This window comes from Protomyctophum bolini (genome assembly GCF_963924005.1).
Source record: "Protomyctophum bolini genome assembly, chromosome: 14".
NCBI classification, from domain to species: domain Eukaryota; kingdom Metazoa; phylum Chordata; class Actinopteri; order Myctophiformes; family Myctophidae; genus Protomyctophum; species Protomyctophum bolini.
Window position 1 is genome coordinate 20,106,080 of NC_137875.1, and position 27,691 is coordinate 20,133,770.

Here is a 27,691-nt window from a genome sequence, read left to right on the forward strand (position 1 = left end):
CTCTCCACAACATCTACACTGAGTGCCAGCTGTTGGGACAGGACACGGTCAGTCTTGGAGGATCTATCTCCGTTGTCTTCTTCTTCACATTCCTCCAGAGAATAGCTTCTCTGCATCCCTCCTCAAAAGGAGCAGGACTGCTATAGTCTAGTTTGCACGGTCCAAGCCCCTTAGGCTGTTGACCTATAGTTAAAACAGGGCTGTTGTTCTGCTTGCAGAGCACAATAAAAGCTTTCTTTCCGTAGTACTTGCCCTAGACTCGACCTCCTACAGTTGTATATGCAAAGGCTCAACTTAAGCCCATCACACACTGTCTGCGACCGTCTGTGGCGCGCCGCGCCGCCTGGAAAATAGAACTGGTTCTATCGGCGCACCAGGCGACGCGACGCAGCGGACGGAGCCGGTGTGCGATGGGTTCATTGAAAATAATGGAGGCGGCTGTGTCGCAGGCCGGTATGTGGTGGGCTTTAGACAGCATTTTATGTAAACAGATGGCAGTGATGGCAGTGCCAAAAATAAGTCTTTGCAAAAGTGCAAATGTATGGTGGTACGATTTAAGCACCAATAACTTCTTAAGAAAGGACAGAGTGAAGAATACAAGGCTCTACAGTTTGTGATATGCCGTACCTGTGCAAAAAAGATGCAAATGCATACAACAGATCACCATGGTCAATTAGGGCTAGGCTACCAGTTCAAAGTTCCATCATGCTATCTTCAACATTTTAGCAGTATTTATAAATCTGGATTTAGTTGTGAAAGTTGTGAATTAAGTCTGCATAATATTAACCCAGCCTGCAATTTGGCAACACGCTTCTGCAATGGAGGAACCAGCTCATTATATCACTGTATAAGGAAGGTTGGTGCGATCCACATTTTGACCCAAAACAACTGATGTGAATATAGAAAATAATAGCAGACATTAGGCAGAACGCTGGGGTACACGATTAAGAATATGTAAGTACAGGTGGGCCAATAACATTTGATTCACAACCATGCCACAGATATGCCAAGGCAATACCACAGAAAATGGATCATCAATGCCACTGTGTCAAAAGCTTTGGACCGGAATAGAGGCGTTTTCAGTGGTAACTGAAATGTACGTTTCAGCTCTTAGTTGATGGTAGCATGAGTAAGAGCTATAATATCAGTCGTGGAAAGTAACTAAGTACATGTACTCAAGTACAATTTTGAAGTGTTTGTACTACTATTTTTACTCCACTCCACTAGATCTCGGATCCAAATATACTTTTACTCGCCTACATTTATTACAGTACATTTGATGCCAATGCACTTTTACTCGGGCACATTTTGGAACTTTTACTAGTATTTCTATATAGTGCAGTATTGGTACTTTTACTTAAGTAAGAAATGTGACCACTGTGAAATATGGAATGAATGAAATGCTGTGTGTGACAGAGCTGGCCAAGGTAGTGCAGACACAAGGCCATTCGTTTGCTGCCGCTGTGGCGTGCCAAACGGCACCCATCAGCAACCATCAGCTGGCCATTTGTCACTCCACCCCAAAACAGGCCAGGAATACTAAGGATGCTGAGGTGTGTGTGTGTGTGTGTGTGTGTGTGTGTGTGTGTGTGTGTGTGTGTGTGTGTGCAGCCCTGCAGAAAGTGCAGCGAGGAGAGAGGGGAGAGAAAAGAACAATGGAATGGATGTTGTGTTGTTTTTGGCAGCAAATTTCTATTTTAATTTGAGTCATAGTCACCTTTCATTTAGTTTTAGTCACCCGGAATGTTTTAGTGTTAGTCGACTAAAATGTATTTTGGCGCCTTGATGCCGTCGTAATGGCTGATTTTACACTTGCTGAAAATAGTTGGTCTACAAGCTCACAACGTGTCTCAGAGCTTGTAGATCTGCTACAGTATTTTCAGCATGCAACCAAGTGTAAAATTACTTGTGTCTTTTACTTATTGTCCACTAGTCCCTTCCTTTAACATTTTAGTCTAGTTTTTATTTGTTGACAAAATTGTCAATATATTTAGTCTTAGTTTTAGTCGTCATAGCTTAGTGTATTTTTAGATATAATTCAAAATTGTATTTGTTTTTAAAAATCGTACAGGATTGTTCTGGGGACCTTCCAATGACGCAACAGTATTCTGGCAGCTGTAACAAGTCCAACCTTTATAATAGTGAAATGATTTTTAGATATGACAGCGACAGCAGTTCTGTCCCCTAATAGACAGAGCCGCGGATCCCTGGGCAACGTCAATCCCACCCATTTCTCAAGGAATTCCAGTACCCTACACCAGAAAGTGTATACTATGCCACAGTCCCAAATCATATGCATATATGTGCCAATTTCTTCTTTGCATTTCCAACATGTGTTATTATCCGTGATTCCCATTTTACAGTAAGTAATCTAGTCAGTGTCAAATAATATCTATGAATAATCTTATACTGAATACATTTCCCTCTTGCTTCTCTAATTCCACTTCCTACATTTGCTATAATTGTTCTCCAATGCTCATTTTCAATGTCAACCCCCAAATCATTCTGCCAAATCTATTTGAGACTGTCACATGTACCTCCCAGCAGTAGACTGTCACATGTACCTCCCAGCAGTAGACTGTCACATGTACCTCCCAGCAGTAGACTGGCACATGGTACCTCCCAGCAGTAGACTGGCACATGTACCTCCCAGCAGTAGACTGGCACATGGTACCTCCCAGCAGTAGACTGTCACATGTACCTCCCAGCAGTAGACTGGCACATGTACCTCCCAGCAGTAGACTGGCACATGTACCTCCCAGCAGTAGACTGGCACATGTACCTCCCAGCAGTAGACTGGCACATGTACCTCCCAGCAGTAGACTGGCACATGTACCTCCCAGCAGTAGACTGGCACATGTACCTCCCAGCAGTAGACTGGCACATGTACCTCCCAGCAGTAGACTGTCACATGTACCTCCCAGCAGTAGACTGGTACATGTACCTCCCAGCAGTAGACCGTCACATGTACCTCCCAGCAGTAGACTGTCACATGTACCTCCCAGCAGTAGACTGTCACATGTACCTCCCAGCAGTAGACTGGCACATGTACCTCCCAGCAGTAGACTGTCACATGTACCTCCCAGCAGTAGACTGTCACATGTACCTCCCAGCAGTAGACTGTCACATGTACCTCCCAGCAGTAGACTGGCACATGTACCTCCCAGCAGTAGACTGGCACATGTACCTCCCAGCAGTAGACTGTCACATGTACCTCCCAGCAGTAGACTGGCACATGTACCTCCCAGCAGTAGACTGTCACATGTACCTCCCAGCAGTAGACTGTCACATGTACCTCCCAGCAGTAGACTGTCACATGTACCTCCCAGCAGTAGACTGGCACATGTACCTCCCAGCAGTAGACTGTCACATGTACCTCCCAGCAGTAGACTGGCACATGTACCTCCCAGCAGTAGACTGGCACATGTACCTCCCAGCAGTTCCCATGTACAGATCTACAGATGCAGTATGAGCTTCTTGTGGTCATTTTAGATTATTCAACTAGTGAATTTTCAACACCAAGGTCAAATTTCTCTTTTAGATCTGAGTAAGTTATAAAAGCCCCATTTTCAAATAGATCACCAATAGTATTAAGCCCTGCTGCTCTTTCTGCAGCTGTAAACTAAGAGTTGTTTTGACGACCTGCAGTATAAATCTCTGGAATAGCTTTTGCTAAGTTATTAATGTGTGTTGTATTATATTGGGCTCAGCTGTTTTTTGTTGTTGTTCTTTTTAGCTTGTGTTCTGACTGTACTCATTTTCACTTCACTGTATTTGATATATTTTCTTTCTGTTTTTAACAAAAGCCCAGGGACGGGTGTTGCAAATCAGCATAAACTATAAACACTACGATACTATCTCAGTTTGACTACAATATACCACAATATCTATCCCAATCATATAACACCAGAAAGAAAGACAAAGAATGGATAATATTGCTGCTGACACTGGTTTTTCTAATGACACGTCATGCACCTCATATATGGGGTATGTCAATCATATTGGCATACAATCATATTGACATGTGTCAATTGACGATGGGGGTACATTATTGTTGGTTTCGTCAACTAAAACTATGAGGAAAAATGTTTGTCAGCTACTTTCTTCACTGAGGAACACTAAATATATTGACAATTTTGTCAACAAATAGAAACTACAGTAAAATGTTAGGGAGGGACTAGTAGAGAAGAGATCCAGTAGAACTAAATGTTAGGGAGGGACTAGTGGAGAAGAGATCCAGTAGAACTAAATGTTAGGGAGGGACTAGTGGAGAAGAGATCCAGTAGAACTAAATGTTAGGGAGGGACTAGTGGAGAAGAGATCCAGTAGAACTAAATGTTAGGGAGGGACTAGTGGAGAAGAGATCCAGTAGAACTAAAAGATAAGTCATTTTATGTTTGATTCAGCTATTTTCAGCATGCAGTGTAAAATCAGCTATCAAGGCACTGACAAAATACATTTTAGTTGACTAAATCAACTGTAGATTTAGTCGTTTCCAGATTACTAAAATATGACTAAAACTAAATTAAGTTTCATTCCAAAGACTGACTAAACTAAAATAAAAATGTGCTGTCAAAATCAACACTAGGGTAAATGCAGTAAGCAGCACCCCTCTTGCCATGTATTTCAGTTAGCTTGTTTGTGGGTTATATAAATCAAAGTGTTTCCACTGAAAACCATTGTCATCATGGCTCCTCATGTTTTCTTCTAGTTATTATCTGATAGACGTACAAAAAAACAATCAAGGGTGAGAAATGAGAATCCTTCTTTCACAGAAGATATTCATTAATCCTACAGTGGAGCCACAAGTTACTGCATGAACTGAATATGAAATGGGCAAGCAAAATGGGTAAGCAAAAAAATAAAAAATAAAATCTCATTTCAATAGGATGTTTGTTTATCCATAAACAATTATCGCAACAGGACAATGTGCTTTATGATTTGAGGCTATACCTACAGTATGAGTATAGATTACTGCATTGGCTCATCTCACGTCACAACAAATAAATAACAATAACATCCTATTGAAATTAAAATTACATTTCATCAAAAGTGCATACAGAGCAAGAGGACAATAACAGTAGAGAGAACAAATTAAAACAGAAGGTAAACAAATAATGGCTGTGTGTGTGTGTGTGTGTGTGTGTGTGTGTGTGTGTGTGTGTGTGTGTGTGTGTGTGTGTGTGTGTGTGTGTGTGTGTGTGTGTGTGTGTGTGTGTGTGTGTGTGTGTGTGTGTGTGTACACATGTGTGTGTGTGTGTGTGTGTGTGTGTGTGTGTGTCAATTTTTTCACCCAGTGTCAATTGTCTAATGTAATCCTGGGCGCTACACTTCCTCCACCATTTGTCCCACGAGCATTGTCTGAACTGGGCAGAACGGGATCGACTCCAGTTAGAGCCACAACTTGGTTGAACCTGGCTGTAACCTATTGTAGTCTGTAGCCTACCCTAACGTTATTGTAACATAATCTGAATGACAGATGCTATATGTATAAGAGTAGGCCTATACGATGCTAAAATTGAGATAAAGGCACCTCATTTTTCTCTCTCACACTTTCTAACAAGCAGCTAGATATTGTCCAATAGCCTACGTTTTGTTATTCAAATGTAGTTGATTGCTGTGATATCAATCCGACAGCAAATGATCATTGAGTAATGTTAGCTCTGACTCGCACATTATGTGAGATCACCTATGTTTTCCTGAACATTTCCTCCATTTAACTTTTTTCTGAAGCGCCCCCTTGACCCCTGTATGAAAAACTAATTTTAACATTTGTCTGATCCATCCGAGGATTGGATGTGATTTGTGATTGTGTCGCATCAGAAAGGTAAACGGGGTGAGCTAATGATGTTATTAGCCGATCTTTACAATGGCGGTCTCCATGCCGGTAAAGCGGAAATGAAACTACCTATAGTGAATATACCCTGGCAGGGTTTAACTACCTTCGGCAGACAAAGAGTTAACCAGCCACCTGCACTGAGACTGACAGGAAAAGGAAATCTTCATTGGCATTCTGGTATTGTAACTCAGGCTTCAGCCAAGTCATGGTCATCTGAGAAGGGGGGCAATTGAGTTTTGTACAAATCGATAGATTAATCTGATAAAATAATGGAAAACACTAATAAATGAATGAATTAATCAATCAATCAATCAATCAAATGTTACTGTTATAACACAAATACAGCGTAAAAGGGAGGTGAAATTTGCACAAATATTGCAGACCCTTAACTGGGTACGCAATTCCGGCCTGGCGGCGATCCTACTTTCTAGTATTGACTGTAAACACTCTGTAGTCTGGCCAAAAACCAGCAGTCAAGGGTTTATGGTTTAAAAAGAAAATCTATTTAGCAATAATTTGTAATGGCTGCTCAGAGACGAGGTTTAGATTAATGTTCGGTGTGTTGAGAATGAATAACAAGTAGGCAATTATGACTGTCTGTCCCAGCTGAAGCTTATTGGTATGTGCTTTACTTTATTTTGCTTGGTTTATTGCTGTCTGGTTACAGGTACACTGTGTATGGGTGGGTTTGTTTTTATCTGTTTGTTTTTCACTTTCTACATTCTTGTCTTATCCAATTTCTGTTACTCACGCACTTACCTACAGGGAGAAATAAAAAATCTAATCTCAGAAAATCGAATCCGCTGAGCTTTGGAATGCAATATATCTTGGTGCAAAAAGACTGATGTCAGGCCTGAGATAAACAATATTGTCTGTCTGCCTTTGGCTGCCTAAGAAACAGTCAGTGTCATACTGTATATCTTATCACATCACATACTAAGTAAATAATAAGTAAAAAAAATAAAAATAAAAATAAGAGGGACAAGTATGTCAAGTATGTATGCCAAGTATGTCCTTCTAACTGAGGGCACTATTTTAGGGAAACTTATATGCGGCGCAGTTAGTGGGACAGTGCACAGATGGGATATGATGACACAGACAATATTTGGTATTTTCAATAAGGAGATCAAGCCAGGAAAGAACAGCAAGTCGCAGAGGTGGCATCAGAAATCTTCCAAAAACGACAGAACTGTATTCCATGCCATCATTCACAATCCATGTATAGCAGGGGTGCCCAAAAGGTAGATTGTGATCTACCAGTAGATCACAGATCACATGACATGCCCCTATAATATTTAATTTAAATATAAAACAAATTAATGAAGGTGACTTGATTGATGAGTCAGTGTTGGTGTCTGTGATAGAATTACAAATTAAATACAAAAAACCTAACCTATTCCATTTCTCCCCTTCTATTTCCCATTCCAAGCGCATTTGTCTTATATGTTACTCCACCTCCGTTATTCCAAAGACCCCTCAAGTACATATTTAAACTATTTTCAGCGATAGTATAATACATTTCTCCGGTGGGTAGATCTTGTTCAGCTGGTCATTTTGAAAGTAGCTCTCAAGTCAAAAAAGTGTGGGCACCCCTAATGTAAAGCAAAAGCTTTGACAATGGCCCAGGGATCCTGGAAGGTGTCAACTCTTCACAGACTCAGGTTTTCTGTTCCGAGTTTCCATACACGTATTTATTTAAAGACATTTACGCTGCGGACAAAGCCAACTCGGATTGTGACAAATCATGACAATAAACACAATGTTTTGGGCCAATCAAATAATTAGAAAGAAGAAAAACAAAACAAAAAGTGTTGTAACCTGCCTTTTTCTTCTTCTTTCTTCTTTCTAAAAACATTGCGTAACACAAACATTGAAGACGAAGGTGAGGACGCAAATTCTGATTGCTCGGGTGTGGTTTCTACTAAAACTGTGATTATTGTCATGTGTATACTCTCTATGATATTCCTGGAGGTCACTGACCGATCTCTCTCCACAGTATATACACCTCCACATAGTACCACCAAGCAAGTAGCTGTTAGACAGAAGCAAAACCAGCATGTTGAATTATTCAACATGCTGCAGGACTCAAGATGGATCAGTTGTTTGGTGAGATGTTCTGAAACACACACACACACACACAGCAAACAGCCCATATGCCGTTAACGTGTCAGCTCTGATGTGTGTCTCAATGTGTGGCAATGTATTCTCACTGCTGGCAGTTTGAATGGAGTGACTGTTACTCACAAGAGGAGTGGCTGCTTGGGAAGCTCTTGCGTCCCTCAGCCACAAGATCTGGCTCTCCCGTGCAAAGCATCTTAGCGTTCACCTGTCCATCTGGGAAGCAACGCTGGAAATAGTCTGGCCTGGGCCTGAGAGATACAAAACAAACAAAAAAATGACTTAAATTATGTTTGACACAAATTGTTCCCTTCTGTTCATATTCATGAATAAAACATGAGATGGTGTTTTCCTATACTACACGTCAGAAATTCCAATCAGAGCTGGGAAGTTTGAGGTGGAACCCTGCACAGCCACAGCCAGTAAACTGGTCATTGAGTGTGACTAGACTATTCTAGTGGTTCTGTCGATGTCCCCTACCCATTTATTAAGCACACTAATTCTGAGTGAACATTTGGCAAAAAATTGCAGCTATGCACTGTGAGCTTGTATTTCAGCAATTTTCACCTCTGCACTGATTTATTGCAAAAGGTTGATGTTTTGGTCGCAAGGACCTCTCAAAAGAGAAAGAGAGAGAAAGGTCCTTCCTTGGGGCCCAAAATGTCAACCTTTTTCAATAAATCAAACATCGACCTTTTTTCAATTAATCAGTGTAGAGCTTAGAGATCATAGTGTGTGGAGGAATTCACTTTTTTCGGTTGAAATTGTATCTTTGGGGGATTTGATTCCCCTGCACCACAGAAGAGCCAGCGCAAACCGTGTGTGTTGCCTTCAATTACCCTGTGCATACTGTACCTGCCAACAATCAACTTGATAGTGTTTGTGAAGACTCCATTCAAGGCCAGAGCCAGGGACACAGCTGGATGGGAAGGACAGATTAACACAATGTCATTTTTACAGTCAGTAAAACGTCAGTGTTGGCTTCAGAATTATCGTTGCAGAGAGACGGTATGAGGCTGGCTGACACTGCATTTTACAGCACACTAATTCGTTTCACAGATAATGCATGAAATGCTGCTGGCCAAACGTTTTAGCTCAGTTGTACCATGCAATGAAGTTTCTGGTTCTGTGCCCACTCTTCGACATAATGAGCAAATAAAGCATCCAATTACAGGCTTCACGGGATTCGTCGTGGTAACTGGGAGGATTGGAATTTAGACACGATTGACATGTAAAATTGCTCTCATTATTTCTCTGCATTTTACGGGACGGAGGCATATAGTGGCTGACGCCTCTTAGGCTATGGCTGATTTCGAAGGGGGTTTGCGCTGTGTCGCACGCTGAAAATACCAGACCTACAAGCTCACAACACGTTGTGCTGTGACACAATGTGAGCCACGTAGATCTGCTATTTTCTGTGTGAGTAGTAGTACAGTTTTGCACACAGTATAATTCAAGCTTTTGGATCATGGTGGAAGAGTCACGTTTATAACCTCAGCCCCCCCCCCTCACCTCCCCAATTTACACAGGGGATTACAGCTGTCTCCCATGGTGCCTATTAATGCTGCTGCCTATTCATAACCCGCTCTAAATTAGATCCCACTGAGAGTGAACTGTGAACATCAACCAGGAATGATGTGAGTGAGGTGATAAATGTCCTCATTAGCAACCTCTCTGCTGGTTATAGGAAGGGGAAGGTCCAAGAAGTGTCTTGACTCCTCTCAGTGGTGCTATGAGAAGCAGATGGCTACCTTATTAGAGCTCGCTCTCACTGCACACGAAGTTCTGCTTCATCAAATAACACTTCTCCATTCATACTTTGTCTGTACTTAACCATGTCTGTCGCTGGTTGACAGCTTGGTGTTGCATTGAAAGTGTACACTACAGGCATTGAATTATATGCAACTATATGCCCACTGTGGCTTGTCATCGATCAGACAGTGTCTGCCTTCCGCATTCAAACCCAGCAGTCTGTAGCCTAGTAGAAGTGCCTGCGCCCTATGTCCCCATGCAGCCCTATGTCCCCATGCAGCACTCAGCCGAGCAGTGTCGGTGACTTAGCGGCTTATTAATTTGTGCATATTCGATGACGCTGAAATATTCGATGACGTCCCGTAAAAAAGTAAAGTAAGCTCTATTGTGGACAGGCTGATTAACTCAACTGGTTTTGTTATCTCACATAGACCAGCGAGTCATTAACAGTGACACTCACAGCCTATGGATAGGGGTATAGAAAACATTCTCTTTTAAGTAGTGTAATCAATAGGTCCATTCTGAATAGCCCCCGGCCAGCCTGTGACCCTGTCTGGCAACTTAAGCTGGGGGAAAGGGGGGCTACTAATGGGTTATTAGTTATCAGTAATGGAACATAGGCCTGCATGCTGCTCTCTATATTGAATCGTGGGCCGATTACTTTGCAGTTTGCACACATTAATTGTCACTTTTATCAGCAAAGTGATTTTGAACTAGAAAATTGAGCGAATATTGACGAAAAACAATGTTCTGTGAAGCCATCATTTTAAACACGGCTGTAAATGAATGCAACTCGTCCAGAAGAGTAGACTGCTCTATCTTGTTCTGACTAATGCTGCCTGTCCTCGTCGCAATAAAGCCTTGTATAGCAGTAGCACTGCAGGCTGTAATGGGTCTGTTAAGTACTACACAGGACTAATCTCTACCCCGATGCACCGAGCCATTCCCATGCCCTCCACATCTTTCCATGTCTCTTTAATTGGATTTGTGCTACACTTTCTTAATGTTCTCAGGCACAGGTCTCCCTATGCACTGAACAGAAACATGGAAAGGGCAGCATAAAAGGAGTGACTGGAACACTGGTTGAAAAGGCACAACAAATTGCATGACATTTGAAGGGGATTTATATCTATAGCTCTCTTCATGTAATATATCCTATTCATAATTTAACGGACTGTCAGTCAGACTGTCAGTCAGTCAGTCAGTCAGTCAGAGTACTTCCTTAGCATAGAGCAAGACAGCTGCTCGCTTTCTCCACCATCTCACAACGCCACGACGCACGGACCGCCTCAGGGAACCTAGCGCAGCACAGCCCTGTCCTCCAACCTCAATCTGCCCTGCATTACACATGCCAAACATTCTAACAATCATCTTACCGGTAATTAAATTAATTTGCGTCAAAAAAAAACATCTCCCCGCAAATCACGTGTCACCAGTGTCTCCAGCTAAATGCATGTTGGGACGGACACAGATTAATACTGGATTAATTGCTGTTCATATATATTCAGAACGGGTAAGAACTAGTTAACTATAACTATGAATATCAGGGAAGGTTTTTTGTTTGAATAAGAGATTCTAGTGGCACCTGAGTTGTAGTCAACGTGTGACCAACACTAAAGGAATAAGTCATGATGCAAGATATTGGATACACTTACCTAAACAGGCCTCCTTGATCTCTGTCTTATCTGTCCTCCGAATAATCTTCACCACAAATATCACTGCTAGTGGGGCGAGGAAAGAAATAGCCTGGGAAGAAAATGAAGACAACAGTATTTTCAATTATCCCATCAATGTTATAGATATGCTCTAAAACACTAATACGTCGTGTCGTGAATTGCCTGGGTTTTTGCCAGAATGAATTCATTGTAAACATGCTCACCAATGCTAACCAATCAGAAAACAAACATGCATTGCGTTTCTGAATTCAACACTGAGGCTGAATAATGTCCTTTAGTATAATGCAGGGCTTGACATTAAGGCTTGTCCTGTTGTCTGGGACAACTAATACATCTTGTTTTTAATGAAACAAGTGCATTAAAAATGTACTTGTCTGGCGGACAAGTGACTCTTGGTTTATTTATTTCTGTGACGCTCCTAGCAGCCAACAATATTGTCTGACATTATTGTCTGGCTTTCCTAATAATCACCGTCCATTCCATTTCAGGAAAACCAAACCTTGTGTTATTCTGTGGCTTGTTTCTTTACTTTCAATGGGGGGAAAAACCCTATGCCACTTATTATTTATTTTAAACGGCTACTGGCCATGATCACAACTTTCTTTGAGCTAAAGGAGTGATCAAACTTACGGCCCAATGATTACATGAAACATTTAAAACATGTTTTAAAATCAAATCAAGAATATGAATTACAAAAGCGATACGCTATTCAGCAAATAGACAGCCCCGGTCTATTGATAAAGTATGCATGCTGATCGATGTAAAATGTATGTGATCTTTCATAATGTATTCCAAATACACAGCCATAGATCTGTCCTGTCCACGCACGGTTATACACAGCCATAGATCTGTCCTGTCCACGCACGGTTAGCAGACTCACCTCGTTGGCATCTAAACTTGTAGAAATGCATGTGCACTCAGAGTGGAGGAGAATATGGTTTTTATTCGTCTAAAAGCGCCACATTTTGCACAGATGTAGCCCAGGGCATGCTCTAATGATTTAACTAGGGCGCCCGGGCCGGTGACCTTTGTGATCACCACAGTGGCCAAATCCATATGCTCACCATTACCAACCTACAGTATATAAGGTAAAACATTTTAAATTTCATTATGCTTTAAGTAGCATGTGATGTGTCAAACTAGGGGGTTTGCATGATTCTGAATCCATTCCAAGCATTAGTTTTGCACAAAAAGTTGGGCTAAAAATGGCCATAGCCGTCATCACAAATGTGACGAAGTCGGCACCTTTGGGCAAGTGGCTATGACCGAATTGTTTTTTCTAATAATCTTGAGTCCTTTTGGAGACTAGTTTAATTTCCATTTGAAAGTTCTGTCAGAAAACGCCAATTCAGTAAAACAATTCTCCACTTTTCCACGAACTGCACACGGATGACATTCTTAGGAATGAATTATTGGACATGATTAGATGGGAACTACCGGTACGCTCAAAAACTAATTTGACCCACTTTTTTACCCGTAAAACTGTGATGTGACAATAAATCTGCATGAACGTGCACGAATGGCCGTGTGTGTGTGTGGGTGTGTGTGTGTGTGTGTGTGTGTGTGTGTGTGTGTGAATACAGGATTGATTGATTGATTGATTGATTGATTGAATACTGTACTTTATTAGGCAGAAATGTAAACGGTACAGAGTACAGTCAAACGCTTAGTCTAAAAGGATATCACCGAAATAAGTCCTTCCGGTCTTGTTTCCATGGGTCCGGGGTATTCAATTCATAATCATGAATCATATGCAATTTCAAATTGTATATAAAACGTATTTTATATATTATTTTCATGATTCTGTGAGCTTCCTCCGTGCCCAGGTAAGTATTCGGAAAATCTTGGAAAATGTTAATTATTTTCAAGCCAGATTCAATTAATCTTCTCCACCTTAAGCAACAGCAGAGTAGGTCTCTGTTATTGTGTCACTAAACATTGCATTTCCCATGAGTGCAAAATCCCTGATTTATTTTATCTGTGCCCTTGACAACTATGAAACTGTGTGTGTGTGTGTGTGTGTGTGTGTGTGTGTGTGTGTGTGTGTGTGTGTGTGTGTGTGTGTGTGTGTGTACATCAATTTAACAAAGGTGCAGACGATCAGAAATCAGCAGAGAGTGATCGACGTTTGCACTACTGTATGCCGCATTGAAGTGGACTCGGAGTCGGACCCAGACTTTTTTCCCCTCCCTGGAAATAAAAACGTCTGGGTTTCCGAGGCTAGATGCTGTTTAATACAATTATATAGGACTTTTCTGTTTGGATGAATGGGCTGTCTATGAGAAGTTCCACCTAGGTAGCACCTTTCTGGCAAGATAGCAGCATATCGTCAATAAGGCTTACTGTAGGTGCGCACTGGACCTGTAACCCTGACCCACTATAGTGTATAGCTCCACTCCAATTAGTAGGCTAATGTGCAATATAACAATTTACTTGTGTGGGACGAATAGTGTAGTGCTTTGGATTAAAGCACACCGTGAGGAAATTACACTGTATAGAAATAACAGCTTTAAAAGGTAAAGTAATTAAATTCTCCAGTCGTGCTCCAACTCACTCTTAAAGACAAGCTCTTGCAATCTGAATTCATACAGAGAGATACTGTACATGCTCATGCCTCAAACCAAGCTCACGTATATATTATATCTGTATGTTATACCCCTGCTCAAAACTGGTCTCATAGCAAGGGTTACATTAACCGGCTTAAGATGTGAGTTATGGGGTTGGCCGTGGTTAGCATAAGGTGATGGTGGCCTTAAGGCCTATTCATAGTCTGGATTTTTGGTGGTGAGGTGACCACCGGAGCTGAAATAACGTTGAGCGGTGGTGAGTAAAAACAGAGAGAAGGGCGGTGGCGGTGGTTTGCTCTTCACCGCGGCTCGTGACGTCATGTTGTAGTTCGGTGGTCACCTCACCACCGAAAATCCAGACTATGTATGAGCCTTTAGAGTCTGCTTGCTGGATTTTATAGTTGCCATGGAAACATGTTTCGGTCCTTGGAAAACATCAGTGGGGAAAGTTTTGTTGCTCTGATGTGGGTCTCTCCACTGATAGTGTTCAAATAATTGGGATGGAATTGCCTTGTTTTCATGCTGGTATAAGCGACCTAGAGACATGACTAATGTTTTAAACATGGAAATGTCATTACACAAATGGCCCTTAAGAGTGTGTGTGTGTGTGTGTGTGTGTGTGTGTGTGTGTGTGTGTGTGTGTGTGTGTGTGTGTGTGTGTGTGTCTGTGTCTGTGTCTGTGTCTGTGTCTGCGTGTGTGCGTGCGTGTGTAGCAGTGGCTCACAGCCTCTGCCTGATGGCCTCAAAAGTAATATCTCCCCCAGTCCATAGGGATATCCCTTTGGTCTAGTGGTTAAGATGTTGGACTTTAACGTGGGAGGCCCGAGTTCAAATCCCGGGCGTTACAGATCCATGCGTGTCTGTCTGTCTGTCTGCGAGAGTGAGTGTGCCATTTTACAGGCATTTAGCAATCAAATTGGAGTAGTCAATTTGCCTGACTCTGGTTTCTGTGCAGCTGAAGTTATAACTTTCTCTCTTAAATAATAAATAATACATTCCATAAAGCAGACACTAACACATTTTTGCTAATTTGTAATGGTCCTGATGTATAAATGGTAAAAGTGTCAAATATAAACAATAATATGAATATGACAAACTTTATTTTGTAGCATACAATTAGAGTTGTCGCGAGCCATCATTTTCAAATTGAATGTCTGTACTTTACAGTTTTGCTCAGCACCAAAGAAAAGGGGATGTGCGAGGAAAAAACAATCAATAATAAATGTGTTATAGGAATACATGAAAATGAGAAACTCTTGGGGCTGGATCCAGGCTAGTACATCCTAATGAAAGTCTTAGTGAAATGTCACGTACGTGACTGGTAATCATTCCAGACTATTTTTATTCCCTGATAAATTTAAACAATTTCAGGGCCATTTTCAGTAAAATGACATGGATGGGGAGCATCTGCTGGGTGTCAGCATTCAGAACACTTAACGCAAAGATTCATATCATCACCAGGGGTGTCTTCTCTCTGCCACTGACATTTTAGCTGTCATTTTGAGACATCCATTGGCATTTAAGTTTGTGGTTTCTGTCATAATTCTTTATGGAAGAAATAATGGAATATATATTGTAGTCAGTGCATTTGTGTGCCGCTTTTGGTTAGCCCATCGGGTGACTATAATGATTGTTAAGGGAAGCGTGGTTAACAATACTTATATTAAGCTATAAGAGACCTTGGTTGTACTGTTTGAGGCAAAAGCTTGTAAATATATAAGACCCACACAGGAGAAAACCCTTTACCTGTACTTTTTGTGGCTGTCGGCCACCGTACTACTTGGGAATGATGCAACTTGATAACCTAATAATCCCTGTTGTCAACTTGTCATAGCACCCGTTTTAACTATCTGTCTGTGTCCCTTTTGTGCCCATACTGTATATGGAGATATCTGTAGTATGTAATACCTGTTGTCATAGCACCCATTTTAACTGTCTGTCCCACATGGAGATCTCTGTATCTGTCTTTCTGCATGTGTGTGAAGAGTGCAAACTGACTGTGAAAAGTGGACTGGTTAAGTAATCAATTGGCAGGTGTGGGGTTGCCGTTGCAATCAATTTGCTGAGGCAGAGGCACAGGTGAGGGGATTTAGGCTGATTAGGCCCACTGGCAGAGCCTGACGTGACCAGAGCCTTTTGTGGTGGTTCTGGAGAACCGTGGGTCACTGCACTTCCTGCGGGGGTGTGGAACACGTGTGTCGATTTTTAAGTCGGTGGGGCAAACGGTTCTCGAGTTACGTGCATTACAACTGTACACACACAGGCAGACAGACACACACAGACGCACACACAGACGTGGTGCATTTATAGTAGGATTCAACTTCATGATTCATTTAATTGTATTCAGCTCATGGAGAGTGATGGCTGCTTGCTTGATGCAGTGGAGAATCGTTGTTTATCCATGTAATAGTTCTGTGTACGACCAGCCTCATCCACATCATTAGCATCCCATTTGTTCCTAGGGCAATCAGTGTAATTAGGTTGTAGCAAGCAGACTATGTCAGGCATTCACCTTATACTGTAGCTGTTACAAAAGTCAATCTTGCTCTAACGTTGTGCTCACTCAACTGTGCCATTTTAGATATGTTGTGCCTTCCTATGAACTGGTTGTCATTGGAGGGCGTGGCTTTGATTTTCTATTTACAAGTGCATTATGTGTGAGAGGCTGAACATCTGGTTGGGTTTTCATCGTTCATTTGCACAGTTTTACTAAGCCAATATGTTCACAAAAAAACTTGACAACTCCCCATCCAAACCTAAAACTGACCTAAAAACATCTGTTTCTCAAAATAAAATAGGGCTTATATAAAATGTTATCCCCTAATAGCTTGTCCCCAGAGATGCAAACAACTTACATGCTCCGCGAGCTCCGAGGCAGGGGCCCTGTTTATGTGGTAATGGCATCCTCTAAAATAACAGAAGTATGTTTATGTTTTCCATCTATTGCAATACTTGCCATCCCCAGTCAGGATTTGGTGATGCTGGCATTTCCTTGTTGTACGCATGCAGTACAGTAATATCTAAGAGGCTGCAGTCAGACATTATTCTTGTGAGGAAGCTTTGTACTTCGAGTTGAAGTATTTATAAAGATTGCTATTTCCATTTGGATCATCTCGGTTTTCCTGTATAGAGGGCCTTTGCCACTGAAACAACAAACATAGCAATTTGTGCAGCCGCTGCAGCGCCATTCACAGATTTCTCTCTTGACAGAAATGTGTGAGACTTACACAGCTCTCTGTAACGGGTTTCCCATAGTCTATTTATTGGCAAGGACCTACTCAAGCAGTGACGAAAAGGGTTTTAGAATATTGATCTACCAAAATGATTTCTGAGCATGTGGTTGCTAAGACATCAACAAAGACTCAGTGGCAGTGACAATAATATCGCCGGTGGGGAGGTCTCTGACAGTATTGATGATCAACTTGTGAGAATTGATTATAGGAGAAATGTGTAATGAGAGAGGCTACTTACGAACATAACCCTTTTGGGTATGTGATCCGACTCCACCAGAGGGTTTTTGTACAGCCAAAGCTCTTCTGGTTGGATAACTCTCTCAAAAGGCTCCAGGAACTCCGTGAATCTGTGGCACAACATAATAAACAAATTGATGAATGGTGCTGTTTTCCAAGCTAATGTTAATTTTACTGTACCATAATGTTGTGTTGACATAATTATTTGATCAATAATCATCAGTAGAATTGTGTTCAGCTGTTGTTCTCTATTTGTTTTGCGCAGGGATCCAAATGTTTAACCTATACCAGTAAGACGCCCTAAGGGCGAGAACAGACTGCTTTCAACTCAGTTGAAAGCGCATTACAGGGAAGGGTAGATTATTTCCGGGGTACCCTTTACTGCAGTGGGGCTTTGGCCTTATAGTATTTATCTCATAAGCCATTGACCAATTTCAAAAGTATTTGAGAATTGAGTTCCTTGGCCCACTGTCAGCATCCACCTCCTGGTGGTTGAATAAACCCTCTCCACTCCCTGAACATTGTATACTTGCCCTTGATCAAAGCACTAAGCTCCAGTGGAACTCCAATGTGTCAAGGAATGTGAAGTGGTTGTGGCTGAACAAGATTGTAAAGTTTTCTCCCCTCAAAGACATTTTATAAGCAAGACTGAAGAGGCTAAGGTCCCTAGACACAGTGCTTTGACCGTACCAAACTAGTTTCAACTGACAGGCCCAGTGGAGCTAAAAATAGAGTGATGTGGTGAGGGTGGTATATATTGTAGGCCTATTTGCTGAATGATTCACATTACAGCAAAAGCTTTAAATTGAATGAAAAATAAAGTGCCAGATACTGAAAAGTACTGTTAAAATAGAGGAAAGGCCATTGAGTCAACAAAATCTGTACATTTCATCCTGCAACATGTAAATGAGATTAAAACCAGTTACGTGTGCAAAGTAAGTAGGTTGAGGAAATGCCGTAAGGTCCCTCAAATTGTTAGGTTATATCCTCCAGGGAGTATGCATGGATGCACACAGAAACCTTCATGGCACTCTGCCCATTAAGCTTTTAAATATCTTGTGTGAAAGTGGAAATTTTGGCACTAGAGGAAAATAAAATAACATCAGTATAGGGGTCCTCCACTGCGGAGAATAATGCACATAAAATTCCATCGCAATCAAACCAACCAGTATAGTTTTTGAGATGTCTCGCACTGGATGAATGGATGGACCAAGAGGAATTCAAATTATGCCCCTAAAAAGTCATAATGCTATAGAACAAGGATGTCTTCTTATTATGCTTTACAATAAAAGCAAATGAAATGAAAACCTTGTAGAAGTACAAAACATTACTCTAGGGTTCTAGCGGTATATCTCTGCTGATTAGCAGTGGTGGAAAAGTACTGTAGGAATACTTTTATATTTTATAAATAAAAGTCCAGAATTCAAAATGTAGGCGTACTTGAGTAAAAGTACAAAAGTAAAGTATTGGCGTCACAATGTACTTGACGCCAAAAGAGGAAAAGTACTCATTATGCAGGATGTCTGAAAATATCAGATCTACAAGCTCACAATGTGTCACACCGCAACGCATTGTGAGCTTGTAGATCTGATATTTTCAAATGGCTGAAATGTATAGCATTGAAGTGGTTACTACATGTTTTGTATTAATAATCAAAATCTTCAAAGTAACTATTGACTAAAGTTTTCACTTAAATGTAATGGGGCCTCTGAGATGTAACAGAGTAGAAGTAAAAGTACTGGAAATTGGAAATTCTCAAGTAAAGTACAAATACCTCAAAATTGTATTTAAGTACAGTATACTTAAGAAAATGTATTTGGTTTCTTTCCACCACTGCTGATGATTAGTATGCAACATCTTGGAGGACAGACTGATCAGGGCCTCATTTTACACCTTGCCGAGTCTCCGCTCACGATTCACTTCAGCCACGTTAACCTAAACATCACCAAATAAATGACCCTGTGCTAATGACACGATTTGCTTCATGAATAACTCATCCCTCACCGCCCCTATACCCTGTCTGTTGTTCAGACTGACTGAGAATGTTATTGAAGTCCCAGAGGATTATGAGCTGATGGTGAGATAGTCAGGGAAGACATATCACGCACACAGTCACGCACGCACACACACACACACACACACACACACACACACACACACACACACACACACACACACACACACACACACACACACAACAGAGAAAAAGAGAGCCTCCGCTGCATCCTAAGTCATTAATTACTGCCTGCATTTACCCCTGCATTTAAATGAAAAAAAAATATATATATATTTATTTATTTGATGACTCACACAGGCTAGGCAGAAACAGATGAAGAGTGATCTGATGCGGGGGATGTCTGCATGGGTGGGTTTAATTTTGCTCCCCACACAATCATTGCACTTGAAGTAAATAAAAGTTCCGTCAAAGCTCAAGCCAAACTGACAATTGTATTACAGTCTCAATTACGACGCTTTGATGCTTCAAAGGTAACTTTAAACACAGGCAGTCTGTGTGACATGTTATTTAGACTTTAAAGCAAGGAATGTGAACCAATTTAGACCTGAGGACGCATCTGTGTCACCTATAGCTTTTAACTACTTTAACCCATTATTCGGTTTACTATTTGCGCTACGAGCTTGTAGATCTTCTATTTTGGGGAAATCGTGAAAAGGTGGCGCAAATCTTTGAATATATTATTTTACAGCGAACGTTTTTAACTCAAATCTTTGCTTCTGGGGGGTCCCTGGAACAACATATTTTCAGATAGGGGTCGGCGGCCAACTAGCTTCTTGACATGAAATAGTTTGAGAAGCTCTGATAGCCTATAGAAACATAGTTTTTTCAGAAAACTGTCATGATTTAGAACAGGGGTTCTCAACGTTTTTGGCTGGGGACCCCCGGAAATGCCTTGGCCATGTATCGCGGTGCCACACCGACCGTCCACCCAAATATTTTTTCAGGAGCGCGCGCTCACGAGCCCATGCATCGACTTAAAAACAACCTCACCTCAACAAAATTTACAAAAGCTGCCAACTGCCGAGTGTTACACCAATTACCATGGCCTGGTCTGGGAACTGCACTACCCGAGAAAAGATCAGCCTATAGTGCATTTGGCGGAGCGCATAATGGGAGGCAAGGTCCCCGAGCTCCAGGGACTGTACAACAAGCGGTGTAAGCCATGAGTCTTGCTCATGCCTGGTGACAGGCGATGTTGTTAGGCTGGCCCTAGACTTTTTGTGCTCTTCTTGAACCTACTGAGGGACTAAATGTGTGTGTGTGTGTGTGTGTGTGTGTGTGTGTGTGTGTGTGTTTTTTTTTATTTTTAAAGCTAAGATAACTTTTCGTTGTACCATTTGTGGAAAAAGCCTAGTATCTAAGAACCACACACAAGAAAACCCTTTACCAGTACTTTTTGTGGTAAAAGCGCTCAAACTTTCATTATTGTCTCCCCAGGCCACCAGGAGGCCACAACCTGACCTGCCCTGGTGGAGACCTGTGCCGATTGGCACTTTATCTAGTTTTTTCTGCCTTGATCTCCTTACCCCCTCCTCTTCCGTTTCTTTGTTTTTCTTGGAAAATGACACGATGGGAACATATACAAAAAAAGGAAAAAAATCACTTAGCTGATTCTGATTAACATAGGAAGCCTGTATGCATATCAAGGGTCCATTGTGTGACCCACAGGGGCGGCCTTAGGAATCTGGAGGCCCGTTTCATGACCAAAGGAGGCCCCCATATAATTATACCTATGACAATTATTCTGTTGATACAGTAAAAAATAAAAATAAAAATAAATTTACTTACAGGCGTATTGACATAGTTTTGACTGTTCAATATCGCTCGCAGCCATTACTCTCGACAATTACGCAGCAACACCTCTCCTCATCCTGTCGTCCCTTCACAATAAAGTGTCTCCCATTTACCTCCCAATGCTGCACATTTTACCCAGGTTATTAACAGGAAATAGGAGTAACTTTAACATCGTGGGAGAGAGCAAGGCAGTGAAAGAGAGAGAGGACCATGGGTGGTGGGGGTTGAATGACGTCTGGTGGCCAGTCGTAGCTCGGAGTTTCAATTGAAACTGGTGAAACATAGAAAAGGCCTCCTATCGTAACCTCTGTACTGTAGGTGTTAAGCGACGTAGGCGTGACGTCATTAAAATAGCATCCCACCAGAGATCAAATCACCAATGCAACACTGGCCAAAGCAAAAAGATTAACACAAACGAAACCATATAAGTAAAATAATAGTAATTAAATAATTATATAATAATACTTAAATAATTAAATTAGGAGGACCCAAGTCAACAACAGCTACCCCAAATCATGTAATGGAAACATTAGCCGTTTAAGAGCAACATGCATGAAATACCCTGCATACAAAGTGGAATGAATCAAATAAAATGAAACTGAAAGTAACGTTCATGGACATGAGATAATAACCTTCCTTAAATAAGAAATTGTATCAAAATCACCTCCAATGGATGAATGCATTCCACACATTCTTCTTGCCCTGGCATTCAGATTAGATTTTCGTCTCACGTTTCCCTTACTCTCATACTTCTAAAACTTCATCAAAAGACACTGCAATACTAGGCCCAGAGCCAAACACAGTCAGTATTAATCATTACGTTGTTATTCCAGCCTGTCTGTAGCTGAAATGAATGTTCTTTCTATTGTGATTTAGGAGACCAATATCTCAGCAACAAGAGACAGGGGATACATTTCCATTCGTCAGTGTGAAGGTGAAAGGAGTGTTGATCATCATGCCATTAGAGGAGGTAATATCAGATGTGCTGACACTAATGACGGACTCTGGATGCACCTCAATCTAACATGCTGTGGAATAATTGGATGGTGTGCTTCGGTTCAAAGCACTCCTACTGTGTGTGTGTGTGTGTGTGTGTGTGTGTGTGTGTGTGTGTGTGTGTGTGTGTGTGTGTGTGTGTGTGTGTGTGTGTGTGTGTGTGTGTGTGTCTTTTCATGGTTCACGGTTTATTTATAGCGATGTCCTGCTTACAGGTACATAAAAGTACAATAGTGCTTGCATGCTGTGTACTGTCATGGAAAAACATGCAACATGCAAAAAGGTGAATGCATAAGGCCATAAGCTTTATTTGATGTATGTATAGCAAGCAGATCACAGCCGACTCCGTCATTAGCTGTTCTTTGACAAACAGCATTAGTCTAAGATTTCTCGGTTGATATTATCTGGGTGCAACTGAGCATGTTCATATCAGAGGCCAGAGGATAACTTTCATCATAGTTCATGATGCTGCTGGCCCCCCCAGACAGCTCAAAGCAGAACCACGTACGGGGTGCCGGTTGGCTCAGCCACTTAGTGTTACATGTGATATGCTCCTAGTGAGTGTGAGGACCCACATTTGAATCAGCCAACATCTGGCAGAGAATGAAAACTTGCAATCCATCACACTAACTTAATTAAATAATGATATAATACAAATATTGATGATAAAATAAAGATCTATATTCCTTGTTAAAGCCATGTTATTGCGTTTTAATGCTTTTTAAAGCACATGGTCATCGAAATGGTCATCAAAAAATGGGTTACAAAATCGTGGGATAAAGATTATATATTTTTTTGTTGGAAAAGTTACACTAAAACGATAATATACAATTAACTACTAGTTACTTTAAAAACAAAACTTATATATTAATGTTTTTTGTCCCACGATTTTGTAACACATTTTTCACCCCTGTGTCAATTATCTAATGTGATCCTGGGCTCTACACACCCTCCGCCAACCTGGGGAGAGCAACTGACTTGAACTCATGCTTCCTTCATGCATGAGTGTCCAAGTCGCTCCTTCACACCTGACAGGGGGGAGTTACCCTGGTTGGTCGTAGCGTGTGGAAGGAACACGCTATTCCAACCAGTTCCTTTCCCCCCCCATCAGGCACCCTGGCCGGCAAGGGGGGAGGTAGTTTAGAGACCAGGATTACTGCATGTTTTTTGTGAGGGTACCTACCTTAGGGGACACAGGGAGGACATGCAAACTCCCCACAAAAAAGCCCTTTCGCCAACCCCGCCTCGGGCACTGAGAGGTCACGCCACCAGCGAAAAGTTATATTACGGTATTACTTTACTTATTACTCCCTGCCAAAAGTTACTTATTAGGCCGCTACTTTCCTTAATATATTTTTCCTCACCCCCAGTAATTGCATCTTTTGTCCCCAAGTCTTACTTTTTCATCATTAGCAGTTTTTGAGTGGTGCTAGCGCCACTCCTATGCTGCGGAGTTATGTATGTATGTGTACGTACGTGTCCATGCTGCAACACCTAAAGTGGCCAGTAGAGCGTGCACACACACACACACACACACACACACACACACACACACACACACACACACACACAGGCCAGGGAGGAGTGCAGTACAGTACAGTAGGCCTACAGTACAGTACCACTCACTTCAGACCGGTCTGATTTTGTCCCCCTTTTCTGCAGCCTACATTTTATAAAATCCTCATTGTTTATTTAACTCTGAATAGTGTACTGTACACATGACACAATGGTTCCATTTGTACATTTTGAATTCATAAATTACAGACTAAATGAAAACCACACCTTGGCTCGAACTGATAATGAAACACAATCTTTAAACAACTTCTGTTTCTTAAAGCAGTTAAGCTTTTAACATTTCTATGACTGTTCTTCCGCATCCGATAATTCACACGTACAGACATATGCGTATCATTTTTACTTTTAATATAGTTACTGGAAAATAAGTTACTTTAGTTACTTTAGTTACTTTAGTTACTTTCCAACACTGCTGAACAATTAGTTGAATATCCCTGTAGTAGTGGTTTCTGTTCATGACTATGAAATAGGTCTGAATGAATTTGGTTGAAACTTTTTTAATACAAATAGTTCCAATGGCATCTAAATGTAAGGTTGTAAATGCTTATTGGTGCTGCAAGGATAAATGGCATGTCCCATCCAAGGGGGTACCCATGGGCCAAAACAGTTTGAGAACCCCTGCCTCAATGTATTCCCATAACAATTTTCAGGAGTCAGGATATTTGCTTCCTGACACCAAAGTGCATCATGGGAAATCAGCAGGCACACCCCCAGTGTATTATACTGGAATGTCATTCAGCGTATGTCACCATCAGCGTGCCAGGTCCGAACAGATTGGCTGTGGGTATCCAGCTATCATCGCATCCATAAGCATGATTAGTTCATGGATTTCAATCACTGTGTCTGACTAATCTACCAGCGGCCCCTGATTGGACTCCAAGCCAAAACTCCTGTAGGCGAGCATGGAATCCTCTTCGCGTTTGAGTAAGGACCCACTGTGATTGGCCAGTGCACTTGTGACCATTTACTCAAACCCGAAGAGGATTCCATGCTCGCCTTCTGTGGATAGGCCACGAAGATAGACCATTAACAAGATAATAGTCTATCTGTAAGTCCATTGGCCAAGTATAGGCTACATAAGAACCAATCGTTCCCGAGCCATGTGGCCCATACGGCACAAGCCTATTTTCTATTTCTGTAGAGTGAGGCGGCTTGATGTGCAAGCTCATCCCCCGGTTTGATGTACAAGTACACTTCTATACACTAGTACAGTATGTCGCAGGGACTTACCCCAATCCAACCCTTGATGCTGAGTGCCAAGCAGGGAGGAATTGGTTCCTACAGTATTTCTTATAGTCTTCGTTATGACTTGGCCGAGGAATTGAACCCTGCTTCACTGCATGCGTTCCGTGAATTTGTTTTGTCACTTGCGAAGCGAAGTGACAAAACAGATTCACGGAACACAGCGAAGCAGGCTGGAAAGCAGGCTACTAATCTCCAGGGTCGATAATAACCACAAGGCCACTGAGCTGATGCCTTGAATAGTGGTCCTCAGATTGGTAGTTTATAGCCTCGGAAACCCAGGCGATTTTATTTTCAGGGAGAAAGAAATAAGTCTGGGGCCGAGTCCACTTCAATTCGGCATACAGTAGCGCAAACGTTGATTTCTGATCGTCTGCACCTTTGTTAAATTGGTGCATCCACGTACACACACACACTCCACTCTCTCTCTCTCTGTCGCTCTAATTAATTAGTCTTATGTCGCGCAGCTGCGTCAATATTCTCCCGGCGGATCCTGTTTCCGGCGGAGCTGCCTATGCCATAGAAAGCATAGGTGGGTTCCAGTCTAGGTAGTTTATGAGATTAACGCTGAATCTCAAAATAAAGCCATTTAACAAGAAAATGGTCTATGTATAAAATCAGTGACCAAAGTCATCAATAAACAATGACGTGTTGAAACTGGTATGGTTCCTTACCTTTTGGTGCTGGCAAACATTTTTATCATTTTGCAGCTCCTATACTGCTTCCCCCTATTGAGGATGTGCAAGTGCACTGCCAATTTCTCATTCGTTACTGATCCGTCTGGTTGTTGGGAGTTAAATGAACTTATTCCCACCATTCAGGACACATACGACGGATGTTGTTGTCAGCAAATCTGACAGGCTTATCAAAGATCCTACATCATCCTATAGCCATCCAATGCCATGCACCCAAAGACTGTTTCAGATGTAACCAACTGGCAACTGGCTTTGTAGCCACAGAACCAAGGGCAAAACAAAATAGAAAAATGAAATTAAGCTTGGGAAATGCTATGTACTGTAAATGTAAATGCAACTGTAGTTCGCATTTACTATGAAAACCTGCATCTCCGGTCTCTTAGTCATGTCTGTCACGCTTCCATATACTGTATGGTCCCGCCTCATGACATCATGCCTCCATATATGGTCACGCCTCGTGACATCATGCCTCATGACACATCACACCACCATAATATGGTCACATGCACTGCAGCACTGAAGTGATCTTCATGCTGTATATGGAGATGGCCATATATTATATGGCCATCTCTATGTACAGTATGAAGATCACGACACTGACCTCATCTAACCCTGGATAACCATACATGGAGAAGACTGGATCATCATCTAGATCTGCATTAGCCGGCCAGCAACTCTACATTTGACCTCAAACCCTTAGATCTTCATATACGGAGCTGACCTTGTACACTCAAGACACGCTCCATATTTGGCCAGTACAGAATTCATGTTGATCTGACCTCCCATGCCAAAGAGCCAGCGCTCGCCCAGCAGTCTGCCGTCACCCAGACGGATGTGTGCACGTGACCAGTCACTTCTCGCCCTCAGGGCGTCTTAAGGCTCATGCATACTAGTTCCCGCTAGAGTATGTATGCTTCGAGTGTTATCAGTGCATAGAATAGGCGTTATCAGCCGTTATCAGGACCATGCAATGGGGCCAGTATGGACATTTTCCACATACTCACTAGTATGAATGCAGCTTTACTGGTATATTGAAATCAGGCAATACAGTGGTACAGTATAGCACGTGGCAATTATTATTATTATAATGGAGAGTATATAGCCTTGGGAGCTCAAAGTTCCACTATCTGCTTGAGTTTCGTGTGTGTGTGTGTGTGTGTGTGTGTGTGTGTGTGTGTGCGTGTGTGCGTGTGTGCGTGCGTGCGTGCGTGCGTGCGTGCGTGCGTGCGTGCGTGTGTGTGTGTGTGTGTGTGTGTGTGAGACACCTACAGATGTAAAACAAGTATTGATCGTGTCATATACAGTGCAGGTTACTGGCAACTCACACTGCTCTTATTGAACTACAGTCACACAGAATGTATGCAGGTACAGCTGGAGCAGCCCTTACATTACAGAGTCCACTTTAGTAGTCAGGGCATGTGACCATGGGGGGAAGTACTGTACAGTAAGTAGCAGGTAGAGATAATGTCCAATGGCATAGTGCCACACGGTAGCTGCCATTCTAGCTCATTCTCAGTCAACAATGCGCTTGTCCTTTCTCTGTGTTATGCTAGCCTACTTGGTCGCTCGTCGTGACTCGTGTTGTTGTGCCCGGGAAAATAGGACAGGCTCAAGAACGCGTAGCATCTGCAACAAAACAAATTTTGGCAAGCATCACCGTCATACACAAAATACAAAAAACATAGACTCAGGCTCACCAAGCAATTTGTTTTGCTGAGCACCGAATACAACCCTACGGAAACGTCAGGCTTTTGCCTAGTCATAATAAAGACAGCTTATCTTCACCAATTCAGGGTATCGTGGTAGTCATACTGTGTTATTTTCCTGACTGTGTGTACCCACGCAACACAACACACTGAGCATATGGGGCACAGCAGGGGAATGGCTAAGATTTGGAAGACCCATTTGTTGTTTTGTTGCGTGCGTGCGTGCGTGTGTGCGTGCATGCGT

General features: G+C 41.9%; 1 protein-coding gene across 1 annotated transcript in view; it reads right to left on the reverse strand.

Moving 5' to 3' along the window:
- plpp4 (phospholipid phosphatase 4) overlaps positions 1-27,691 on the reverse strand; it is a gene marked incomplete at both ends in the record, with an annotated part of 60,590 nt that overhangs the window by 10,852 nt on the left and 22,047 nt on the right. The window contains 4 exons of the mRNA XM_080781705.1: positions 8,084-8,208; positions 8,813-8,876; positions 11,365-11,455; positions 17,424-17,532. Of these exons, the coding sequence (XP_080637831.1) occupies positions 8,084-8,208; positions 8,813-8,876; positions 11,365-11,455; positions 17,424-17,532 (389 nt within the window). The remainder of the gene's footprint in view (positions 1-8,083; positions 8,209-8,812; positions 8,877-11,364; positions 11,456-17,423; positions 17,533-27,691) is intronic.